At 38.6% G+C, this 21,742-nt stretch overlaps 1 protein-coding gene across 10 annotated transcripts in view; it reads left to right on the top strand.

The window, feature by feature from the left end:
* CDH23 (cadherin related 23) overlaps nucleotides 1-21,742 on the top strand; it is a 641,486-nt gene that overhangs the window by 601,545 nt on the left and 18,199 nt on the right. For 8 of the 10 annotated variants that reach the window (XR_005553851.1, XM_039320524.1, XM_039320528.1 and 5 more), the window contains 9 exons: nucleotides 1,594-1,731; nucleotides 2,943-3,062; nucleotides 4,975-5,152; nucleotides 6,645-6,856; nucleotides 10,188-10,382; nucleotides 16,018-16,128; nucleotides 17,647-17,776; nucleotides 18,444-18,707; nucleotides 18,967-19,128. Coding sequence is in view for 8 of the 10 variants with exons in the window: in XM_039320524.1 (XP_039176458.1) it covers nucleotides 1,594-1,731; nucleotides 2,943-3,062; nucleotides 4,975-5,152; nucleotides 6,645-6,856; nucleotides 10,188-10,382; nucleotides 16,018-16,128; nucleotides 17,647-17,776; nucleotides 18,444-18,707; nucleotides 18,967-19,128 (1,510 nt within the window). In the remaining 2 variants the exon portion in view is untranslated. Of the gene's footprint in view, nucleotides 1-1,593; nucleotides 1,732-2,942; nucleotides 3,063-4,974; nucleotides 5,153-6,644; nucleotides 6,857-10,187; nucleotides 10,383-16,017; nucleotides 16,129-17,646; nucleotides 17,777-18,443; nucleotides 18,708-18,966; nucleotides 19,129-21,742 lie in introns of those variants that run through there. The other 2 variants (XM_039320527.1, XR_005553852.1) reach the window with 2 other exon arrangements.

The following is a 21,742-nucleotide window of genomic DNA, read 5'->3' as shown; positions in this document are numbered from 1 at the left end:
TGTTTTTTCTGTTTGAAATACTTTTCTTTTTGCAGCCCTGTGGTTGAAATGTAGAGTTAGATGATCAGGATCACACTAGGTATTTTGGCAGAGGGAGGGAAATATAATCAATGAATGTGCTGTATATCAAAACTAAGCAATGCAGTGGCTAAAGTTTTATCATAGTTCTACCAAATTGCATTAATTATATATTGCAGTATGGGCGAAACTGTTGTAAGAATTTAAAGGTACAAGAATTGACTTGCAACTCCAAATGTTTAGAACCTCCTTTGATGAGACAAAAGCTCTTGAGAAATGTAGTAGCAGGACGTAATGTTGAAACAACTTCCTTATTGTCTGTCCCCTCCATCTGGTGATCAGACACATACTGTCTTCGAAGGACAATTGTTTTAATTGCCATATCTATTAAGCTTTGACAGACTTACAGTTATCTTCACAAATTTGTTTCATCTTTTTAAAAGCAGTTTTTAAAGTTGGTACTGTAGTATTTAGTATTGTAATTAGCAGATTAGCTGTTTGGTTGTGTGAATTATAGATTGAGTTTATCATACCATTGTAATAATATTAGTTAAGACAATATACCATGTCATATTATTCATTTACTTATCCACTGTTTTTCAACTAGAAGGATTCATCTAAATCATTAATTAAATGTATAAAACTTTATTTTTAAAAATTAAAACATGCTGACTGGGGGATTCTGGGAGCTTAAGTGCATGCTTCTTAAAGTTACCAAGTTTGAAAAACATTGGTGCAAAGTAACATGACACAAAGAAAAAAAAGGGAAATTGCAGAAGGCAAAGAAAAGCATTCTTGTAATGTTATCTGAATCTGATAATGAAATTTTTGGACTTCTTATTCCAAGTATTTAGGAAAAGAGGAACCCCAAATAAATTGTTGGTAAACAGTAATGAACAATTGTTGTTTATTTATTTAGAGAATTTATATGGCCGCCGGCTCACTTTCAGTAATTCTAGACGGCTTACAAAAAATTAAAAGCCCAATATACAAAGAATAAAAACAATAACCTCCTGGTGGCCACAAGCAATCAAACTAGTCATTTGATGGGCTCCATCCCACTCTGGTTTCCCCAGGTCCTGTTGGCAAAACCAGGTCTTTAGGGCCTTGCCTAATATCTGCAGAGATGATGTTCCAAAAGGAGGGAGCCACAAAGGAGAAGGCCCTTCTTCTGCTTCTGCCAGGATTGGGGACTGCAACATTCCCTGCCACCCTGCTCTGATGGATTGGGTGGATGTAACCGGGAAGAGACAGTCCTTCAGATAACGTGGTTCCAAGCCATGGAGGGTTTTAAAGGTGACAACCAGCATCTTGAATTGCACCTCTAATTGTAAATTAGAAGCAAGGCAAACTCTGAACAAGATTGCTCCTCAGGACAGTGATCCTAGTTTTATTTACTCACGCTGCTGGATGAGAAGACTTCCCAAGTGCCTTCCAGCCCTATGATTTTATAGTCTGATCACTCAGGAAAGCTGCTTAACTTGCACAGTAATTGAGTATATGAAATAGTATGATGCACCTTTATAATACTATGTATAACCACATCTGACTAGTGTTTTCCTCTTTTTTTTACAGAAGCCTGTCTTTGAGGATGTTCCCCTAGGGACCATCATTTTGAGGATTCGAGCCACAGATGCCGATTCTGGACGCTTTGCTCAAATACAGTATAGCCTGGGAGATGGAGAGGGGAAATTTGGAATTAACCCCAACACGGTATTAAGACCTTATAAGAGTCCTGGGCTAGAAAGATAATATTCTAGGCTTCACTTGAATCTTTATCCAACTTGTGCTAGGATTATTATTAGGCAATATGAAGCAATTAAAGAATAGCAAAACATCTCTCTGATTTGTGAGCTCCCAACTATCTACCGGTAGGTCAAGACTAGTATTTTTCACACCTGGCAAATTTAAGATGTATGGACTTCAACTTCCAGAATTCCCCAGCCAGGGAAATTCTGGAAGTTGAAGTCTACACATTTTAAAGTCGCCAAGTTTGGATGATATCACTCAGTAGGGTAGAGCATAGTAAAGTAAGACTAATCTTATTCAGTAAGACTAATCTAGTGCTGAACAAACAGCCTTTTCTATCCCAGGCTTGCACTTGCAAGAGAAATTAAAATATTTGCCAGCTGCTGGGAGAACTAGCTTTTGACATACCAATTAATAAATTTTCACTTTAACTTATATGATGGCTTTGTATTAACTATTACTTCCTGTGACATTCCTATTTACCGTTAATATGAATACTGACTTGCCTTAAGCATTATTGTAAGAATAAATTACTATACCCCATATATATAATGAACAATGAAATCTCCATGCAGCAAACTGAAAACTCTAGCTAGCAGGAACTTTCTCCTTAACTCCAGGTTGCATCTCTCTTTGATCAGTTTCCAACCATTGTTTCTTGTCCTGCTCTCTTGTGCTTTGTACAATAATTTGACCCCTCTTCTTTCTGCCAGCCTCTCAAATACTGGAATACTGCTATCATGTCACCCCTATTTCTTCTTTTCTTTAGACTAGCCAAACCCAAAGTCCTGCAGCCATTCTTCATATGTTTTAGTCTCCAGGCCTTTGATCATCTTAGTTGCTCTTCTGTGAATTTTTTCCAAGGTCTCAACATCTTTTTTGGAATTTGGTGACCAAAATTGGTTGCAGTATTCCAGGTGTGGTCTCATTAGGGTTTTATAAAGCGGTACTAATACTTCATGTGTTCTTGATTCTATACCTCAGGATTGTATTAACTTTTGTGGCTGCCGCTGCACATTGTTGGCTCATAGTCAAGTGATCGTCCATTAGGACTCCAAAGTCCCTCTCACAGTTACTGTTTTTGAGCCCAGTTGTGAAATTCTAAGAGTTCCCATCCAACATAGTTATGTGATATCATTTTCTGATAATTTTCTGAAGATTTTTGTGTGTTTCAGGGAGATATCTACATTCTATCAACCTTAGATCGAGAAAAGAGAGATCATTATACCTTAACTGCAATAGCTAGAGACAACCCAGAGGATATTTCTAGTAATCGCCGAGAGAATTCTGTGCAGGTAACCAACTTGTAATAAGGAGAATTTGTTCTGTGTTTTCAAAATGCTAACAAGGTAGCCACTGTTTTCGTAAGATAGAGCTTTCCTTATAGCTATTTATGTCTATGTCACAAATCCCTCTTCAAATAGTAAGTTTCTATATTCCATAGAACAATATGGAGAGGAAGAAGCACCAATATATTGGTGAATGCATGCAGAGCAGAAAGGGATGGAATTACAAAAATTAAATAAAGCAAGGGAAAGAGAAAGAAAGGAACAGGCTCAGGGCAGTTACAGGAGGTTTAAAAACATCAACACGGTGCATGAAGTATGTGATGAAAACTCTATCCTTTTTATGCACATGCGGTATGTATGACACAGGTTAAAAAAGGCAAGACTTCAGTTGTATGGTTGCATCTACCCTACTTTGAAAATTCCTTTAGGGCAGGCTATAAATTTATACCAAAAAGTTGTGGCATATAATTAATAACATAAGAATGTGTAGAAACTGCAAGCAAAGATAAGAAACTTGTGAAGAATATCATACTAATACCAAAAAACATTTGTGTTCCTCTTACATGATTTTGCTTGACAGTGCTGATACTGTAACATAAAATATATCCATGGGGAAGCAGCAATTACAGGTAGTCCTCAACTTACAACTCTTTGCTTAGTGTCTGTTTAAGTTACTGATGGATCCCCAGAAAGGAATTTACAACCTGTTTCTGAAGTTCCAATGGCTACCCCTTCCCCTTGTTCACATGATCACACTTAGGGTGCTCGGCAACTGGCCCACTTTTATGGCTGTTTGCAACATCCCTTACTCACAGGTTAGTGATTGATGATTTTTTTTGCCGAACACTGGGAGTTCACTTCCCGGTTTTCAACAAAAATGCCCTATAGGGAGCCATGGGTCTGCTCTATACCCTCCAATTCCCTTAACAACCATAATGATTCCTTAATGAGCACTTAGTAATAGTAATAGTAGTAAAGTTGGAAGGGACCTTGGAGGTCATCTAGTCCAACCCCCTGCTCAGGCAGGAAACCCTACACCATTTCGGACAAATAGCTGTCCAGTCTCTTCTTAAAAACTTCCAGTATTGGAGCATTTACTGCTTCTGGAGGCAGGCTGTTCCACTGATTAATTGTTCTCACTGTCTGTTTGGACATGTGATTACCCATTTTACAACTTACAACTTTAATGGGCAGGCTCCATTATGGTTGTAGGTCGAGAACTACCTGTGTGACATTCCAGTACCATAAGGATTTCCCTGATCCCAATATAGGCCTGTTTTTTTCTGTGGAAAGTTGTAGTGTTGCAGAGAAAAAACTAATTATGTGCAAATAGTAGGCTGTCTGAAGCAAGTAGGCCAGGGCAGAACCAGAATGGGGAGGAGACCTTTTTGTCTTTTCCTGGCACTCCTTCATTCTTTTTCTGCTAGGTCAATCTTCTTAATCAATCTTACCAGCAGGCAGTGGGGAGGGAGCAAAATTTATTTTGCCAGAGATTCAAATATATTACTTCCAATACTTGCAAAGGATTTTTAAGGGGGCATGAAATGAAGTTGGAAGCCAAGGAATATTCTTTTACAACTTATAAAAAAAACTTCAACAATCTCACTCAATAAACAAAAATGAATCCGCCACAACCAGCATCTTGCATCAGCTTGGTATTTTCCAAATTTTGCAACTTTCAGTGTGTGGACTTCAATTCCCAGAATTCTTAGCAAAGGTTTACTGACTGTAGAATTCATACATGTGAATGTCTGGAGTTTATACATTTGGAAATTACCAAGTCTTAAAAGTGCTGGTTAGTGGTTGCAGTGTTGTTACACCATACTGAAAGGATGGCAATTCCATTTCAGTGTTGTCTTTCAGTCTTCCCAAGGTCTTCTTTTCTTGTAATTTCTTTGTTGATTTGTGGTGATTTCAGGTGTTAATTACAGTTTTGGACATTAATGACTGCCGGCCCCAGTTTTCCAAAAAACAATATAGCACCAGCGTATATGAAAATGAGCCAGTTGGGACCTCTGTCATCACAATGACTGCTGTTGACCTTGATGAGGGAGACAATGGAGTGGTAACATTCAACATTGAAGGACCTGGAGTCGGTGTGTATCTCTAGTAACAAACAAAAGATCTGTCCAAAAAGATGATTGACAAATCATAGAAATATTAATGGTTCAAACACTAGTTGCATATTTTTTGGTTTATCAAAAGTAGCCAATTTTTAATTACAGAGATACAAATCAGTGCACCATAAGACATATTTGCATTGTGTGCTTATTAGTATTACTAATATAAATGTTAAGTTTTATGATGCATATGTTGCTTTCCTTTGCCAAAATCCCTACTTTACAAATAGGTTATTGAGTGTTGGTGATAGGGCTTTCCAAATCCTGATACCGGTTGCCCACTCATTGGCATGAAATGTAATAGTATTTCCCTACAAAACTAGTTGAAAGTGACTTGGTAGAGAAGAGCAAATTTCTTGCACAGTCTGGGATCTTGAAAGTTAAACCTGGTTTGAAAACAAGATCTGATCTGTAGATCTTGCAAATAGTCCTCTCTACTTGAAAACCCACATCTTTACTCCAGTTACGCTTTAACATGGGTTGCTTTTTTTTCACTGGAACTAATTTAAAGCCTAATTATTTGTCAAGGAGGTATTTTTCTGAACCATGTCTAAATGTTGACAATCGAAATGCATTCAGAAATGCATTTCCTTATTTATAATTTACAATAAAATCAAAAGAACTGAAAAATAACAGGGAGGACAACTTAACCAATCAGTAAAGTTTGTCAAGCATTGCTCTTTAAATGTTAAAAATGTAGGATTGGTTTCTATTTTTCCATATGAAAGTGGCAGATAGAGCAACACAAAAATTATTTCTACAAAACACAGTATAATGGTCAATTAATTTTATTATGGGGATTCAGTATATTGATAGAATGGTTATTCGTGCAGCAAAATTTAACATGAGTGCCTTGTTATATAGCATCATAGATGCTTTGTTTGCATATTAATTCATTCTTTTTAACTCCAGGCTTCCAGCAATTTTCTTGCTTATGTTGGGCCATTAATAACAAAAAAGGCCCCTGCAATCATTCAGTGTGCTGCTTCACTTGCAAGCAAACTGAGCCACTGAATCTGAAGCAGCCACAGTTCAGTCAGAGGTCATGACTGAACATGCATCAATCACATCACCTGGAAGTATCTTCAACACATGTATAAATATGTGAAAGTGTGGGTATGCACTTATCCCCAGAGGACGTTGTATGGCAGGGGTCTTCAAACTTGGCCCTTTTATGACTTGTGGACTTCAACTCCCAGAATTCCTCAGCCAGGCACGCTGGCTGAGGAATTCTGGGAGTTGAAGTCCACAAGTCATAAAAGGCCAAATTTGAAAACCCCTGTTGTATGATCTTCCAAGTATCCAACCAGCATTTCAGATAGTCCCAGTTACTTCACAAAGCTGAGGAGCAGGTCCAGAAGCTCTCTTTAAACTGCCTCACTGAAAAATTTGCACCGCTGTACTATAAATCGTTTTTTTGTAGATTTCATGCCATATCTAAAGTGAGCCGTATCTCTTCTGTCTTCAGAGGCCTTCAAAATTCATAAAGATTCAGGGCTTGTCACAACGCGCAGACGTCTACAGTCCTATGAGAGGTTCAATCTAACTGTAGTAGCTACTGACAAAGGAAGGCCACCACTCTGGGGAACTACAATGTTACAACTGGATGTAATTGATATCAATGACAATCGACCAATATTTGTCCGCCCTCCCAATGGCACCATTCTGCACATTAAAGAGGTAAATCCTCATGTAGGTTTTCTCATATTTTTAATATGATGCAGCAATCCAGAGCTAAGCTACTAAAGTTATTTCCAGATAAGAACAAAAGCAATTTTCTTGCCTTTCTCACCTTAACTAATCAAACAACCTAACTAGGCTCTTGACTGTATGGAGGACCAGAAACAATACATGGGAATCAAAGACTTCTAGAAACTTAAAGAGGAAATCTCTTTCAGAATGAGACAATGTTAAAGCTTACTCTTCAAAACCCCACATAACAACCTGACTAGACTGTCAAAACCTACTGAATTCTGTTCTTTGTGACAGAATCTGAGATAATAAATGAGTCCATCAGATGGCAACATACATACATAAATGCATCTATATTTATGATGCTGTTCCATGGTGGAACGAGCAGTGTTATGCAAAGCATTAAAGAATAAAAACTATAATAAAAGAAATTAAAGTCAAAAGAGAAAATGTAATTAAATTTATTTTTCATGAACACCATTCAATATATCTTTTTATAAAGTCTCCATCCTTGCAAACAGCCTGTTTCCACTATACTCTGATGATTCTCTAATGTTCTGCCTTCCAGAATTTCTCAGCCAGGCATGCTGGCTGAGGAATTCTGGGAGTTGAAGTCCACAAGTCATAAAAGGGCCAAGTTTGAAGACCCCTGCTCTAGTCTTTCTTTTCACTCAATGGACTTGCTCTTTCTTTGTGTATTTGTTTTGCATTGATCTTCATTCTCTCTTTTGATTAAACCACCACAAAGTACTTCTATTGTGTTGGTCCCTTACTTTTGTACAAAATACACATTCCTTCAACTCCCATTCGTTTTTGACCCTCCCTTATGGATATGATTTTAAATCAATAAATGTATAATAACTTTTCTTTCTCACACTTAAATAATTCTCAGTGCTCTACGGAAGAACAAAAATATATTTTGCCCACTGTTGAGTGAGATAAAGTCATTCTGTATATTCCAATTACTGTTCACTGACATCTCTTGAATTGTTTCAGTTAGAATTCTGCTAAACACCTTTCCAGACACACCTCACAAACTCATCTTCTTTCATAAAGGTTGATTCATGGCAACTGGACTTATTTTTCTTGTTAGTGTGAGATGTTTCACTAGTCCTCCAAGCAGCTTTATCTGTCAGAGCAAGTTATTTAAACATCTGCCTCTATATAAGGGAACAGCTAGTTGTCTGACAGCCATGTCAAACTCCATGCACATATCAGACACGTTATATAATCACTCCCTACATAAACTTTACCCATATTTTAATAATTCCCCAAGTTACATCATGTTCACCTGCATTTTTACCATGGTTCTTAATTTTTATTATTTGTCTAGCTAGCTAGCTAGCTCTCATATTTTATCACAATTGATTCTTAACAGCTTCCAAGTTATGAGCAATTATTGAAACATATGTAATACAGTTCAGCTTAAAAAATTAATTCAATCACTACTTCTTCACAGAGGCAGAAATAACAAAACATGGAAAAGTAGAAGATGGAATACTCTCTGAAAGAATTTTAATTTCTGATATATCTTGGGAAACCATTCCAAAACATTGGCATCCTTCTGGCAACTAACCTTTTATCTACATTGACCATTTGCAATACCTTTCTCTTATCCTTATTTTTGCAAAATGTGCATATTTGCACTTTTCTCCTCACTCACAGCCTAATTCTTTTTCATACTTATTATTAGGGTAGCTCCATATATTTCTATGTAATATAATTATTTTCACTCTGTCCCAAACAACTTCCATGTTATCTTTCCTTGTGTCCATTTTCTATTTCCATTTCCAAAACCATGTATTTTCTAAATAGAGGACTCATATTTCTCTTTTTCCAGTATCTCTTCTTTCATTCTAACTTCTTTCTTGTTATAACCTAAATTCCATTCTTCACATCACCAACATGAAGTCTGGATAGCATTCAGAATCTCTCTTCAGCCTTGCAGCCTTCACTAATTCTCTCAGTCTTTCAACATAATCCAATTAGCCATGCTTCTTGGTTTATTCTTTTTTCCATGTGTATAAAATGAATTGCCTTCTGCTTAATAACAAGCAGGCCTTTTTCTACCCACCAGTTACAATTCACATTCCTCTCAAGAATGGTATATCTAAATATTTGAGTAACTTTTCAGCACTCTCTCTTCTTGTTCCCATCCATCCATACATGTTACCTATTGGTACAATTTCCCACCCCCATTACATTAATTCAATATGTTGCCCAGATTTTCCCAAAACTGTTGCTTTATACTTTTATTATCACCCATTCAGTAGAGTGTGTCATGCCACAGTCACTAAATCTGTGGATTCCTACTTTCATAGGCACCCACCCCAACCAAGAGGACACCAATTCTATATTCTAGCCCTTATATTCACAATTAAATCCATATCTTTGCTTTCTTGTTTCAAGTTCCTCAACACCACAAGATTAGATCTCCTTATTCAGATCAGTTCAGCCTTCCCATCCATTCTCTTAGTTTCACAATAACTACCAGTCAGCTCTGGCACCCATGGGCTGATACACCACAAGTACAACCAACACCCAATTCCTAGTTTTAGCCCATGCTCAGCATCTAGAAGGTACATGGTGTGTACTGACACATTCAAGATACTCAGATGGCTCTGAGTTCCAAAACAGAATACCTGCTCTATCAAGAGAAATGCAATATGTAGTGTTCAATTTTAGCTAATGTTGCACCTCAGCTTGTGCTAGAATTGGTTAACACATTACTTTCAGTTATTAATCTCTTCACTTGTAGGAACATATATATTTATGCAGCAGTATGATTAGTGAGTTTTGAGCTGATGAAGTCTCCATTGTGGCAAGTTCTCAGAATCATCAGAAGGCCAAATATGTGAGCCTGCATTCAAATTAACCTGAAACCTAGCTTGTAAATACACTATAAATATTGTCTACTTGGTGGGATTCAGACAACAGTGTGTTGGCTTTCAAAGTAGCCTGTTAACTAATGATTCTGAAATTTAGAACTTAGCACTGGTCTCTGGTTGAATTGGCTGGTCTACTAGCCAAAACTGACTGGTATCATGTTTTTTTTTTTACCATGAGCAGAGAATCCATGGGTACAATTAAGGCGAGTAAGTTATTATACTATTTCTGTGTCTTATTCAGAAGGATTGTGGGAAAATCTTGATGGATTAAAGCCATGATCTATGTGGTGATGACATTTGGAAGTTTGTAACTTGGAATTCTCAGATCTGCATGCAGTGGTTGTTCATAGGAGATGTGATTTTCCCATGTTCCCCTGGTCTATATTTTAAACAACTTGTTCTGTATACATGATCCTTGTATCCGTAAACAGGAAATCCCCTTACGATCCAATGTGTATGAGGTATATGCTACTGACAAGGATGAGGGCCTCAATGGAGCTGTGCAGTACACCCTTCTCAAAACTGGTGCTGGAAATAAGGATTGGGAATATTTTACCATTGACCCAAACAGTGGGCTCATTCAAACAGCAATGAGACTGGATCGGGAGAAGCAAGCCATGTACAGTGTAAGTCACAAAGCAGAAACATTGTGACTTTTATAAGAATATGCTACATCAGGGGTCCCAATTTCCGGTACTGGGCCGTGGTATGCCAGCAACCGGGCTGCACAAACAAGCAAAGCCCCATCCGTGGGATGCAGGCAGCACACAAAACCACGCCCTCTCCGGTCCACAGAAAAACCTCTCTCCACGTAATTGGTCCCTGGTGCCCAAAAGGTTGAGGACCTCTGTGCTACATGATGATTTGTCCTTACCAAGGCAAGTTAGAATGCTTTGTCCCACATTGCTCAGAAGTTTCTCAAAATTGAATAGTGTATGGTTAAATCAGCCTACCACATTCATGAATTAGCAAGTCAGATGTAACCACAGATGAGACATTTCAGAGGACTAAGAAATTAATGAATGTTTCCTTTCTTTTCAAGCACTGCAGAAGAGTTGAACATGTGGGTTGAAAGAATTAAGTCAGCACCTTCCTACTCAGTTTCTTTTTCTGACCTACAAGAGAATCTCAACAGAACAGTTTTATTTTCTCTGCTTTGTTACTACTTTTCACCACTCAGTTCCTTTCTTAAAAAGTTAAGCAATCATTTTTCTTAGGCAATGGAGATATTCTTTTTTATATATATATAAACAATTTTTATTATTTTTTCATTTTACACCAACAGAAGCTTAAGAACCAGCGTGGAGATATGGTGGTCAATTACAAAAAAAAACAATAACATTATATATATATACAATTCACACAATATTTCTTAAAACTTCCCTCTCTATCTATGTAGAATATTATAATCAATTAAATTCAAATAAATTCATTCATTAATATATCTAAATATAAATTTCCTTAATCAATAAAAACTTTCAACTGCTCAATATCAATATAATAATCAAATTAATACAATCCTATAGCCAATTCATTCATTAATATGTCACTATATATAAGTTAAATGCTTAAAACCAACGCTCTCTATCTATTTAAGTTATTGGAATCTCATCAGTACATTTCTAACACAGATTTTCATTAAGTATATTGCCAGATAAAAATTTCATTAGTCAATAATCTTTTACAAAAGCTCCTTATCTATCCCAAAGATCCTGTTTTAAACTTTATTAATTTTTCCAAATATTTGAATTTAAGCTAACCTAATTATTTAACTATTTCAGGGCCCCCAAATTTCTCTTATTTAAACATATCAGCTCCAAAACTAAATTCCAACATTTCTCAACTATATTTCTATTCTTTTTCAATAATTCTCAAATTATTAATTCCATCTCATTCCAAAACAAAAACCACAAATAGGAAAAGAAAAAAAGAAAAACATACACAGACAAAAAAAACATATTCTTGCTATACTTCAATATTAAATTCTAAATCATTTCATAATAGCCTCCCATTTAACACAAACCAAATCCAAGACAGTCCAAATCGCTATAAAACCTTTACCATCCATAATTTTCATCTCAAATTTAATATTTATATCTTATTCTGGGTTTCCTTCTATTCCAAATAGGTTTCCATAGTCGAGTCTCTAGTTCCGCAAATAGCTCTCCCATTGTCTTCTGCCACACTGTGCATAGGAGCAAGAGGTCTCCCATTATCCATTTTCTTAGGCTGGTATAAGAGTTATAGTCATTCTGAAAAGCTCGTGCCAAAGCGTCATCTCCCATATTTTTCAAGGATGCATAAACTTTAGTTGAAATCCTTTTTTTGGTATAGTCGTCTTTAGTCAAATTTTGCTCTTCTTCCAATAGTTTTTCCTCTTTCAGAAAGTCAGATGGTATCTGCAAATCAGCTTGACCTTTCGAAGTAAGCTCCTCCATTTCCATATTATAGGTCATCTGACCATTTATATCAAGACTTATTCCTGGTATTGATTGCAAATCCAACTGTACATTTGCTTCTTCCGTCTCAGTAAGCTGAGAGCAAGTCTTTTGAATACAAACTACAGTTTCACTTAAAGCTTGTGCTTGACTTTGCCGATGTAAAGAAATCTCCTTTTTACAAGCAATTATCATCTCCGTGTTTTCTAAGATTTTGTCCAAAATATATTTATAAATAGAGTCTGAACGGGTTTCCTCCATTTTTATCATATTTGAAGACATTATCTTTTTGGGGGAGACTATATTTAAACACAGTCACTCAATATCCAATCTTCTCCCAAGTTTCTTAGTCTATTTCCTTTATGCAAATTCCAGGAGAAAAGAAAGAAAAATAGCAAAAGCGATATGTAGTTTCAGCAGAAGATGTCCCCCAACGAGTAATCAAAGTTAATCAAATAATCAGTCTTTTCAGAAAACATAAAAAATAAGAAAAAATAGTACTCTCCAGATGCATAGCCTCTTAAATCTCTCTAAAAGAATTTTTTTTGGGGCTCCAAAGTATTCAAAAATAGAATCAGCCATTAAAACAAAAATAGGTTTTGTCCTTTTCTTAAGTTCTCCCCCCCCCATTTAAAACACCACTTCAACAAAAAGGGGAATAATTCCAGAAAAAAAACTTTTCACAGGAAAAAAAAAGAAAATAGAGGTTAAAAAAAATCTCACTGAATCTTCCACGGTGGATCTGCTTGCTTAGATGATCTTATGGCTTACGGTTGGCACAGCTAAATGATCGGCCATTTTACTGGCTGATCTTTACCCTGTCGACCCAAAGGATATACTCGGTGCACAGAGGATACCACCGCTCCTCTGCAACTATCCGAGAAGCCTCCTCAATGGTAGATGCTCCTCCAATGCGTCTTTTTGACCCTCTAAGGCAGCGGTTATCAACCTGTCGGTCAAGACCCTTTTGGGGGTTGAACGATGCTTTCACAGGGGTCGCCTAAGACCATTGGAAAACACATATTTCTGATAGTCTTAGGAACCGAGACACCACTCCAGGCGAGGGGAGCAGGAGGCGGAAGAAAGCTCGAGCAGGGAAGGATCTGGCCTGGCGAGGGCTGAGCCGCATTCGGGCGCTACTTCTGGAGCTCACAGATGCTGGCCCGGCTCTGGCGTGCTTCGGGGTAGAGGTTGTCTGCTGTGTTGCTGCCGGGAGCCTCAGCTGGCTAAAGCATCTTTCAGAGAAAGAGCCCTGCTTTCCCCTGCAGAGTGACCCAGCCAGCAGCGTCCTACTCTCATCATTTCAGGGAGGAGGGAGAGGAAGAAGAAAAAGAAGGCATCTGCCCAGCAGGCTGCTACCTCTGCCTCCTCGCGACGGAGAAGTGCTTTGAGGCAGATAGCAGGTTATAAAACTGACACTTGACTCAAAGGGGGGATGGGTATGTCTACAAAGCCACTGCTCCTCCATGGGCGGACAGATAGCTGGATGGCTAGGAAAGTTCCCCGACTTTTCTGCTGTGGAGGAAGAAAACCAAGCTTTGAGATCTTGCGAGCAGGCGCGCAGATGCGACTGAGCTTACAAGAAGCCCGGCAAGCTTTACGTTGAGGCGGGCAGTTTATAAAAGGAAGGAGCAGTAGTATGTTTGTTCGCTTCCCAGAAAAAGCTGCTCAGGACATCTCCATTGCTAAAAGATAATGCCCTTGCTTTCCTATGATGTTGAAGGTGTCCTACGCTAGGAAAAAACAAAACACAATCCCCATGCAAAAACAGTCCACCCATGATAATGCAAAACCTAATGAAGAGAGTAGTTGGTGGCAGTTGCTGCACAGGAATTAACTGAGCTCCCAGATAACCCATCCTCACACAATTGGAAGTTTGCATTAGATCCCCTAAATTCCCAGTGATAGATCACACTAATGATAAATGTGGGAGCTTTGTTCCTACTTATGTGGCGGGCATAAAAGTATAGTAGCTTTTTCCTCTCTTCCCACGGCAGCTGATTTCCCCCCCCCTTGTCCTCTCCTCCTCTGAGATCCCTGCAGCCCTCCTTAAGACAGCACATACTTTTTGATTCTTGCTGCTCGATCCCTCCTCCCCCCCCCTTGATGGCTTCCTACTTGTGGGATGCAGGGGAAGGGAGCGCCATTTCATTACAAGTGGGAGAAGGAAAACTGGTCCAGGCAGTGAAAAGGGAAGAGATCAAAGGGGAGGGGGCTTGGGGGTTGAAAGCTGCTTTGGGTGGATGTTTTGGACTGCAGCATGTGTTTCCCTTTCCCTTCCTGCTGCCTTTTCTCTGTTTCCTAGTGTGCCTCTGGAAAGCCGGGAAGGGGGGGGGGCAAAATGAATCTGCTCTTAGTGTGGAATCAAGAAGCTCCAAGGGGCCTTTTCTTGCAGTTGCTGCAGTAATGCCCCCCATTCTTCCTGCCCTGGCTGCTGCACCAAAAGCAGTTCATTATTGCTCAGTGGAACCAGCAGTGAGGTGGGAGGAAGGAATGGATTTCCCTTCTGCTGCCTCTGCCTCAGTAGACAAGACCTCCTTCCAAAAATCTCTTAAGATTCTGGCAGGCACAGCTCCAGAATTGAGCTATGTTGGCTCAGGAATTCTGGGAGTTGAAATCCACGAGTCATAAAAGAGCCAAGGTTTCCCTTCTGCCTTTTTTAGAGAGAGAAGCTCTGAAGGTCATTAGGATCAATTGTCCTGGAAGGACAGAGGTCCTCTTCCACACACTCAGTGAATTTCAGCTGGAGGTAGAAAAACGGGCAGTGGCTCAGGCTGAAGAGGCAAATTCTGTGGGCCACATCACACACATGGACAACAAATGTCTACAAATATAGCTCCCCTTGAGTATCACCTCAACTAATCCTTATTTTCTCCCACCCCATAAGCACTCCCCCCCATACACAATCATATTAATTTTTCACACGTTATTCTTAACCTAATCAGGCAACTCCAAGGGCTCATTTAAAGAAGAGAAAAGGTCAGGTCTCTCTTCAGAGCCATAGGTGGAGCACCCATGCTTCAAGACAAAATTTCATTTATTTGAAATTAGAAATAAATATTTCACAATATATAATTACATATTGTTTTTGTGATTAATCACTATGCTTTAATTATGTTCAATTTGTAACAATGAAAATACATCCTGCATATCAGATATTTACATTACGATTCATAACAGTAGCAAAATTATAGTTATGAAGTAGCAACGGAAATAATTTTATGGTTGGGGGTCACCACAACATGAACTGTATTAAAGGGTCGCGGTATTAGGAAGGTTGAGAACCACTGCTCTAAAGGGTCTACCAGCAGGGGAAACTCGGTCGGCAAAGGGATGACGCCCTTTGCTCAACCATACCGCCGCGAACCGGAAGCCAGCGGAGATATTCTTTAAGATGGTTTTGCATCAATACAGAAGATTAAACACAAGTTAAATAAAAGGGGAAATTAATTATTAATGGTAATAGTTAAATAGTCAAACAATTTTTTTAAAAGTCTGTTTATGTTTCTCTTTTCTAACTAGAAAATGCTCTAATTTTGTGTTTATGGTGTAGTCCAGAGGTCCCCAACCTTTTGGGCACTAGGGACCAGTTCCATGGAGAAAGGTTTTTCCACAGACCGGAGAGTGTATGGTTTTGTGTGCTGCCTACATCCCATTACTTGTTTGTGCAGCCTGGTTGTTGGCAAGCCATGGCCCAGTATTGGTCCATGAACTGGGAGTTAGAGACCCCAATAAAGGAACTCAATTGCCTCTCTTTGGAGCCTCTGCCTTTGCCACTGACAAGCCCCTTATATGACTAGCCTTTCATGTGTTCTTCCCATAGTTAATCATCGTGGCGTGTGATCAAGGTCAACCAGCCTATGAGACAATGCAACCTCTCCAGGTAGCCCTGGATGATATTGACGACAATGAACCTGTTTTCCTGAAGCCACCTGTAAGCAGGTCTATCTCTTCCCTTCTGGACTTCCCTGGACCTGGGGCAGATTAGGATCCAAAGTAGAGCAAGTTCCTTTAAGAAACATCTTTAAAAGAGTAGCTGTCCTGTTTCCTCCAAGATGCGCACGGATTAACATTTACTTGGTCACTTATATTTAGAAACAGATTCATTTGGAGAAAATATTTTTATTCACTTCATTAATTGTACAGGAAGTTTGTTGTCACTTTATGATTATTTCCAAGTTCTTAAACTAAAGCAGAAAAATAAAAATAAAATATATTTTTCAGGATAGTAAGAGGAAGATTGTTTGTATAAAAATAGTAGTATAAAATGAAGCCTTATTACTGTTTTGACTAATATATCACTAAATTTTATTCTATACTGCACACTCGGAGTCACCTTGAACTCTGAGAGGGGCAGCAAATAAATTTGATAAGGAAATAAATAAATGTTTTCACCTGGACTGCAGTGAAACTAAAAACCTCCTAAGAATGGATTCCACAGATCCATGTGTACAAACTATGTACAAATGATGTTTCATAAAGGCCAAAAGAAATTAAACTTTTGTAAATTTCACTTACAAATGTTGCCAGTAACCATTGATATTGATTCTACTGAATGTATTTTTATTGGTCAATGACCAAAATAGAGTTTCTTTCTGGTCTCAGAAAGATAAGTAAAAAAGTAAGAGAAGAGATCTAATGTGGTGCAGCAGTTTAGGTTTAGGATTTAAAGGTTAAAACTAGAGAGATTTGGGTTCTAAATGACCTCAACCCTGGAATCTTCTCTGGGCCTGTCACTCTTTCTTAGCCCTCCAATCTCAAGGGTTGATTTATGGTGGAAAATTGGAAGCAGAAGCACTATCTATAGCTCCTTGAACTCCTGCACATAAAGGCAGAATATAAACTTAAGAACAACTAATTATAATAGCAGGATCCCAAGAGAAGGAAGATAAGATTTATGCTTCCTCTCCCAGCAATCTTACATATTTATGTCACATCTTATGTAACTATGGGGCAGTGCGGTAGCTCAACAGTTAAGACACTGAACATGTTGGCTGGAAAGCCAGCAGCCCATGTTTGAGACCCGGGCACCTTGCGTCTGGGCAAGCTCCCATTCTCGCCTCAGCTCCTGCCAACCTAGCAGTTTGAAAGCATGCAAATGCAAGTAGATAAATAGGTACCGCTTTGGGTGGAAGGTAACAACACTTGACCTTAGAAATGTCTTTAGACTGCGCTAGCTCAATGGCCTTGAAACGGAGATAAGCACCACCCCCTATAATCAACTACAACTAGCAAAGTAAAATAGTTTTTTAAAACCTATATACCTATACCAGCTCATGAAGCAACTTCATTGAAATTTATATTGCTTATGACTAGGGAGGGCTTTTTTATTCTCATGAACATAATTCATATAACGTGTAGTAATGCATCTGTTTTGCTGTATCACATGATTTAAAAAAAGTTGTTGCCTTGTATTCTCCCCCCCCCCTTTTTTTTTTTTTTACTCCTGCAGAAAGGGAGCCCCATTTACCAGGTTCTTTCTGTGCCTGAACATTCATGCCCGGGCACTGTGGTAGGGAATGTCACGGGCGCAGTGGATGCTGATGAGGGTGCCAATGCTATTGTGTATTACTTCGTCGCAGGTAGATTTCAGTTCTTCTCATCATCCTTCTTTGGATAGTTTAACACTACATTCCGTGTTATCCTCACCACCTATAATATCCATTTTGCCTTTTTAATGCACTTTGTAAAAATTATTGCTTAGGATAAAGAAGCAGTAGTGTTGAGATCCATCAGTCATTAACTGAGCAATGTACCTCTACATGGCTTCTTAAAGACAGAATTTACAAATGGACTTGGTGTCTCACTTCCAAAAGTGAATCTAATCTTTTCTCCTCAACAGCTTCATTTCATTTAATTGGACCAGCACATAACATTGGTTAGCAGGGATAAGTAAAGAAAGACACACTTGAATTCTTTTCCCTCTCCCTTCTTTCCCTTTCTCTTTTCAAATTAAAACACCCCAACCCCACAACAACTCTGGGCAGAAATATTAAAAACAATTGAAAATTCTATAATTAACATGAAAAAAATGACAGACCAGGGAAGCAATAGAAATATAACCCTTAACCCCACGTATTCCCAAAAGGAATATGCCACACTCCTTTATCCAGGTCTTGGGAGAAGAGCTTGGTTAAACATATTTCTTGCTTAGATTTTTATTACAGTATAATTACCACCTCATAGTAAAACCCCATTTTAGAAAGCAAGGAGTCTAAAGGAAACCTGACTAATCTTCTCTTTCTTCAGCTGGTAACAGAGAGAACAATTTCCAACTAAGTCGGGAAGGGAAATTGCAGGTTCTTCGGGACTTGGACCGAGAGAAACAGGGTTTCTACTCTATCATTGTCAAAGCTTCCAGCAATCGAAACTGGAGCCCTCCTCAAGGTCGCCGAGCAGCCAGACTCCAGGCGATGGATCTCAGCACTGATAATACCCTGCAGGATGTCCGCATCTTTCTGTCTGACATTAACGATCAACCTCCCCGGTTCACCAAATCAGAATACACAGCAGGTATGAAGAAATTCACTGTGACCAGAAAATAGTCTCAAAGCTGACTCATTTTCTGAATGACCTTGTGTGAGTAAGACATAAGGATGCTATCTCCTGAAACTGCAATGTTTCACTTTTATTGCAAAATAAAAGGCTAGCTTCAAGCCCCAATTTTATTTTTAAAAAATGCTTTTGGTTTACTCCAAAGGCCCAGAGGTGAATGCACTATTTCCAAAAGGGATTTGTTGGTCTTTGTCATTTAATTTCCTTCTTCTGCTAGGGGTTGCAACAGATGCAAAAGTGGGTTCGGAGCTGATTAAACTTGTTGCACTGGATGCTGATATTGGAAACAATAGCCTAGTCTTATACAGCATTCTGGGAATTCGCTACATCAAACAACATTCAAATGATTCTGATGAGGTGGCCAACGTTTTCAGCATAGGTAAGGTTGGCAACGAGTTGCTCAGATATCAACTGGATAGTCTAGGTTACATTCCAATGTGTTGCATGCATGACGTTAACTTGCCTAGATCTAGGATGCTAAATGGATGCAAGATCAAAGATCTACAATATTTTGAGGCTTTCTGTCACCCAGAGGTCCATTTCACAGTGATATTTCAGATGAAGAATTAACAGAGTTGTTATATGGATAACAATTGGCCTGAAAGGCATTATGGTCTAGGCCAGGGCTTTTCAACCTTTTCATGGATTGTACCACTTTTAGGATATGGCAATATTTGAGTACCTGGCAATATTTGAGTACCATCTAGCAAGGTGTCAAAAACTTGATGACCAAAAACAAAAAAAACCTGTTCAAAGTTGCAATTGCACTGAAATGACTTATGACCATTTCCCACACTTATGACCATTGCAGCATGCCCAGGGTCATGTGATTTATATTTGGATGTTTGGCAACTGATTCATATTTAAGATGGTCACAGTGTCCCAGGGTCAAGTTGATCCCCTTTTGCAACCTTTTGACAAGCAAAGTCAATGGGAGGGTTGCTGATGGCAAATGCTAAGGCGGGACTTCCTTCCCTCCCTCCTTCCCTGCCTCCCTCTTTCTCATGCCCTTCTCCTTCTGAAGGAAGAATTTGAATGCCCCCCTATTTTCCCTCTTCCATATATTCATCAAACAAGGAAAAGCCTCCAGAGACCGAAAAACAAGCCACCATACTGCTGCTAGAGCTGACTCTGCCTCCTTCCAAGGTTGCCTCTTTTTTTCTCTCTCTCTCCCCCCAAACTGCCTCCTTTTATAGCCTCTCCTGTCTCCGCCCCCCTTCTCCTCCTTTCTCATCCGGGTGAGCCGGAAGTGCCAAGCCTGGAGCCTTTGACTCGCCCCAGCCACTCTGCAGCTCCGGAGGACTCTCTCACAGTAAGTCCTGCGCTGCTCTGACTTGTTCCCTCCCCCACTACACTTGGCTGGGCAGGGCCATGTACCACCTGCCACGTGCTAATATACCACAGGTGGTATGCATACCACTGGTTGAAAAGCCCTGATCTAGGCTGCTGGATGTGAACGAGGGAAATATTGATATGGAACTGCATTGAGATAAGGAAACTCAACTGCTAACTTTGATCCAATCACTATTTCTCAGCTTAATTAATCTTATTTAGTCATGATATTATGATAAAATTAAAAGAAGTCTATAATTCCTGAAAGAAAAACTGAATATAAACCTAACAAATTCAGTACAATGTGGTTTTGGTGCATTTTTGTTGAAGTTACACTGAATTGTTAAAGGTTTCTTTGAAAACAAAAGAAATAATACAAACTCTTAAGAAAACAGATGAAAGCTCACAACTATACAAAGAGGAAACTGTAATTACTATGTAATATATTATTTTAAAGTTATTATAATTAATTAATACTAAGCATTGTTAAGTAGTAAGATGAATGAGATTTATTGACTAATTTGTTATTTACATGATTATATTGAAAGTTGTTTAATAATAGAGTAATTATTAAGATTTAATATGTAAACCTGGACTGGTAGACTTGCTGAAACTATGTTATTTTGTGGGATTAATCCCATTTTTGTATTAACTCTTTCCCCTGGTCTAACATTTTTGTATGTTTCCCTTTGTCCTATCCTTTTTGACCCTATCCCTTTATTACCTTTATAAAACTCAATAAAATATTTATAAAATAAAAAAAAGAAAACAGATGAAAGCAATATTTTCTGCACATTTCTGTTTGCTACCTAACAGTTATTGAACTAGGCTCACGCAATATTTTAAATAATAAATTAACCAAATAGACCAAGTTTGTGCAGGATGATAATGTTGTAGAAAAACCACAATACTTACCTCAGAAGACAAGACCATGAAGGGTTGGAGAAAACAGGCTTTATTTGTGCACAATGGTTCAAAGCATTCACATGACAGATTCTGAACCCTGAGTTACTCCCAGGGTGTCATTTTTATACAGCTTGCCGCCCACGCTTAACCTAACAGATGACTTCTTATCTACCTTTAACACACTAAAAGAGAGAAGTTCATATCTTAAGACAACACACATAGGAAAAAGGGAAGTTTATCCAATGTGCAGAAAACCACACTCCCCTACATGTGTAATATCTAACACCATTTGTGACTTTCAGTTGGCACTTCTTGTAAAATGGTTTCTACATAGCATGAACACATCTTTATGATTTTAGGTTACATTACACAGCCAAGCTTAATATTATCTATTACCTAAAACAGCATCCAGCATTCCTATTAAGATATATTTCTATAAACGTTTCCCTGGCCACCTCATTCCTCCCCTTGAAACTTCACTAAAATCGTGAGATTATTGGGGAGTTTCATATATTGGCGGGTCTTCATCTGGAGCACTCAGTTTTACATACTCCCCCCTCATTCCACAAGGCCATAAACAGGGCTATAGCTAACAGGGAATTAATGACAATACTAATCAGCAACACCACAATCACCCAAATAGTTGGCATGAGCCCCTTTCTAATACAAACAGTTTCCCTCATCCTTTGGCTGGGTTCCATGCTTAGAGAAGCCTAATACTAGTGACGCGATTGCAGGTTCCAGAGCAGGGGATT

The sequence above is a fragment of the Crotalus tigris genome, unplaced genomic scaffold (assembly GCF_016545835.1).
Source record: "Crotalus tigris isolate CLP2741 ecotype Arizona unplaced genomic scaffold, ASM1654583v1 scf7180000023654.2194447, whole genome shotgun sequence".
NCBI lineage: Eukaryota > Metazoa > Chordata > Lepidosauria > Squamata > Viperidae > Crotalus > Crotalus tigris.
Note: the sequence above shows the minus strand (reverse complement) of the source record. Positions and strands in the feature narration are given on the sequence as shown.